Source organism: Oryzias melastigma, unplaced genomic scaffold, assembly GCF_002922805.2.
Source record: "Oryzias melastigma strain HK-1 unplaced genomic scaffold, ASM292280v2 sc00348, whole genome shotgun sequence".
Taxonomy (NCBI): Eukaryota; Metazoa; Chordata; class Actinopteri; order Beloniformes; family Adrianichthyidae; genus Oryzias; species Oryzias melastigma.
The window spans coordinates 57,350-61,451 of record NW_023416946.1 but is presented as its reverse complement, the minus strand read 5'-3'; the positions used below and the strand labels follow the sequence as shown (position 1 = coordinate 61,451).

Below are 4,102 nucleotides of genomic sequence, written 5' to 3'. Positions count from 1 at the left end.
TAGCCTCGTACCTAAACTACCTGTAGAGTTTCTTCACGATAATCCAGTAAAGATTTAGTCTGTTTAAGCACCAGGACTGAGAACGGGCTCAGTCTATATGAAATAAAAAACTGGTTCTGATCCAAACTCTGTTCTAAATAAGCACCAGAACCTCAGATCTCTTCATAAGGAGCTGCTGCTCTGTGGGTCAGAAATCTTCTGTGTAGACCTGTAACGAGTATTTGAGTACAAATATTTTGGATGACCAAGATCGCTGATTCACCATCCATCCATCCATCTTCCTCCGCTTCATACGGGACCGGGTCGCGGGGGCAGCTGTCTGAGCAAAGATACCCAGACTTCCCTCTCCCCGGCCACTTCTTCCAGCTCTTCTGGGGGGACCCCGAGGCGTTCCCAGGCCAGCCGAGAAACATAGTCTCTCCAGCGTGTCCTGGGTCTTCCCCGGGGCCTCCGCCCAGTGGGACATGCCCGGAACACCTCACCAGGGAGGCGTCCAGGAGGCATCCGGACCAGATGCCCGAGCCATTTCATCTGGGTCCTCTCAATGCGGAGGAGAAACGGCTCTACTCCGAGCTCTCTCAGGGTGACCGAGCTCCTCACCCTATCTCTAAGGGAGCGCCCAGCCACCCTCCGGAGAAAACTCATTTCAGCCGCTTGTAGTCTGATTCACAATCTTTATAAATTTAGTACAGCTCTGTAAAAATATTCTTCAGGAATGATGTATTTATTGCTCTGAAATGCAGAATAATGTCGGATTTTAAGTTTTATGAACTAAAACAAAACTAAATGTAAACCAGAAGTCACTGGAAATAAACAAATATTTAAAAGAAACTGTCAGTAAAGCTTCCTGTTTATAAAGTAAAACTAGTGAGAGCTTTTTTCTGTTCAAGAATTGAGACTGAAGTTTTGCTCACCGAAAAGTTCTGAATAAAATGAGTTGGCTTTACCACGGGAGCTTTACATTCTTTTGATTCTGGAAACTATTCAACAGTTGACTCATTTAACATAATTCCAGCAGATTCTGAAGAGGAGAAAAACAGCTTGTGATGATATGCAGCACTACACAATGATGAAGTACGAATGTGTTCAACATGAATCAGCTGTCGGGGAAAAAAGGTTTTATACCAGAGTTGTACCAAAATGTAATGCTTAGAACATAAAGTGTGTCAGAATGTTAAGGATGGAAAAACTATGTAGAACATTTTCAGGTTTTGTTGTTTAATTATCCAAAACAACAGTGATGTTTGTTTTTATGTTGTTTGTTACTGCTGAACTTTACCAGAAGGTTGACAATTAAAAAAGGTCTTTAAAATGAAAAACACAATTTCCTTCTATCTAAATCTTTGTTTTTATCAGTTTTGTTCATTCTGATCTCCTGTTTTAAATAAAGGTAGAAATGATGGTGATTTACTACATATCATTTTACTTTTCATACATCCAGTAGAAAGACATACACACAACAACAACCATTATATTATAAAGTAAAAATTGTGGTTCCATTTGTGAATTGTTGAGCTTGATTCATGAATCTAATCGGATTTCCACCTAAGTAATGATCCATAGCTCCACTTCTGTAACTGTTTGTCCATTTGAACCTGCAGTTCAGTGATTGAATCATGTTTTCTTTCTAAGAACACAGAGAACATGACCTTCTCCCAGATATGAACACCTGGATGGACTTGGGTTCTCTTGTTTAGTCTGGTGTTTTATTCTACCTACTGCTGTTTCTTCTTCAGTGATGCTATTTGACACATTCTCCTAAATCAAAGAAAACCAGACAGAACTTGTCGTAGAGAATCAACATTTGAATGAAAACTGACCTGAGAGTCTCCAGTTTACAGTGTGGACTCTCCAGTCCTGCTGAGAGCAGCTTCACTCCTGAATCCTGCAGGTTGTTGTTACTCAGGTCCAGAACTCTGAGTCTGGAGGACTGAGAGCTGAGAACTGAGGACAGAGCTGCACAGCTTCTCTCTGACAGGTTACAGCCTCTCAGTCTGAAGAAAACAAAGACAGACAGCAGTTATTGAATCTTTCATTTTTACACTCAGATTCATTTGTTCACTGAAGGTGATTTTCATGAGAGTTCTTACAGAGCTTTGTTGGAGGCTTTGATCACTGGCAGCAGCCTCAGAAGAGCCTCCTCTGAACCAGAGTATTTCTGCAGGTCAAACTCTTCCAGAACTTCTTCTGATGACAGTAAGATGAAGACCAGAGCAGACCACTGAGCAGGAGACAGTTCATCTGTGGAGAGACGTCCTGATCTCAGGACCTGTTGGATCTCCTTCTCTAGAGAACCATCATTCAGTTCATTCAGACAGTGGAACAGGTTGATGCTTTTCTCTGCAGACAGATCCTCACTGATCTTCTTCTTGATGAACTGGACTGTTTCCTGAGTGGTCTGTGAGCTACTTCCTGTCTGAGTCAGCAGACCTCCTAGGAGACTCTGATTGGTCTGCAGTGAAAGACCCAGGAGGAAGCGGAGGAACAAGTCCAGGTGTCCGTTTGGACTCAGTAAGGCCTTGTTCACAGCACTCTGGTAGAACTGGACTGGACTGCTCAGTTCAGGTTGAGAGATCTTTGATTGTTTTTCCTCCATGAGGTTGAGTCCAGAGTTGATGAAGGTCAGGTGGACATGAAGAGCAGCCAGAAACTCCTGAACACTCAGATGGATGAAGCAGAACACCTTGTCCTGGTACAGGCCTCTCTCCTCTCTAAAGATCTGTGTGAACACTCCTGAGTACACTGAGGCTGCTCTGATATCGATGCCACACTCTGTCAGGTCGGATTCATAGAAGATCAGGTTTCCTTTCTGCAGCTGCTCAAAAGCCAGTTTTCCCAGAGACTCCATCATCTTCCTGCTCTCTGGACTCCAGTGAGGATCTGTCTCAGCTCCTCCATCATACTTGACCTTCTTGACTTTGGCCTGAACCACCAGGAAGTGGATGTACATCTCAGTCAGGCTCTTGGGCAGCTCTCCTCCCTCTCTGCTCTTCAGCAGATCCTCCAGAACTGTAGCAGTGATCCAGCAGAAGACTGGGATGTGGCACATGATGTGGAGGCTTCGGGATCTCTTGATGTGGGAGATGATCCTGCTGGCCTGCTCTTCATCTCTGAATCTCTTCCTGAAGTACTCCTCCTTCTGTGGATCATTGAACCCTCTGACCTCTGTCACCATGTCAACACACTCAGCAGGGATCTGATTGGCTGCTGCAGGTCGTGTGGTTATCCAGAGGCGAGCAGAGGGAAGCAGGTTCCCCCTGATGAGGTTTGTCAGCAGATCACCCACTGAGGTGGACTTTCTAGGGTCATTTAGGATCCGAGTCTTGTGGAAGTCCAGAGGAAGTCGACTCTCATCCAGACCATCAAAGATGAAGATGACCTGGAAGTCTTCAAAGCTGCAGATTCCTGCTTCTTTGGTTTCAGGGAAGAAGTGATGAACAAGTTCCACCAAGCTGAACTTCTCCTCTTTCAGCACATTCAGCTCTCTGAAAGTGAATGGAAATGTGAAGTGGATGTTCTGGTTGGCTTTGCCTTCAGCCCAGTCCAGAGTGAACTTCTGTGTTAAGACTGTTTTCCCGATGCCAGCCACTCCCTTTGTCATCACGGTTCTGATTGGTTCTTGTCTTCCAGCTGGGAGTTGAAAGAGCTCTTCTTGTCTGATGCTGGTTTCTGCTCTGTCTGCTTTCCTGGATGCTGCTTCAATCTGTCTGACCTCATGTTCTTCATTCAGCTCTCCAGTTCCTCCCTCTGTGATGTAGAGCTCTGTGTAGATCTCATTCAGAAGGGTTGGGTTTCCTGCTTTAGCGATTCCCTCAAACACACACTGGAACTTCTTCTTCAGACCAGATTGGACTTTATGTCGACAAACTGCAGCAGGAGATCCTGAATGAAGACAACAAACAGAGTAAATAAACTCTCTGCAGCCTGAATGATGAGGGTTTGAATCCATGTGGTTCCATGTGTTGAGACATCAGTAAATCTTCATTTATCAGCAGCTGAAACCTTCAGAGAAATCCTCTTACTGCTCTGCAGTCGATCAGCCAGCTCCTCCTGCTTCATTCTCCTCAGGAAGTTCTCTGTGATCTTCATCAGTGACTCTCTG

At 44.7% G+C, this 4,102-nt stretch overlaps 1 protein-coding gene across 1 annotated transcript; it reads right to left on the bottom strand.

Annotated features, from left to right (window-relative positions):
* Window positions 1–1,551: 1,551 nt before the first annotated feature.
* Window positions 1,552–2,757, bottom strand: LOC112141068 (ribonuclease inhibitor-like). Its single transcript, XM_024264108.2, has 2 exons — window positions 2,091–2,757; window positions 1,552–1,994 (listed from the first exon to the last, which is right to left on the bottom strand). The coding sequence occupies exons 1-2, from the start codon at window positions 2,594–2,596 to the stop codon at window positions 1,742–1,744; spliced, it is 759 nt and encodes a 252-aa protein (XP_024119876.1). The 5' UTR covers window positions 2,597–2,757; the 3' UTR covers window positions 1,552–1,741.
* Window positions 2,758–4,102: the final 1,345 nt, after the last annotated feature.

Excerpts from the sequence above, each read along its gene's own strand:
- LOC112141068 (XM_024264108.2), bottom strand. The coding sequence starts at position 2,596 with ATGGAGGAAAAACAATCAAAGATCTCTCAACCTGAACTGAGCAGTCCA. Across the intron at positions 1,995-2,090 it reads AAAGCCTCCAACAAAGCTCT|ACTGAGAGGCTGTAACCTGT; the intron begins GTAAGAACTCTC and ends TGTTTTCTTCAG.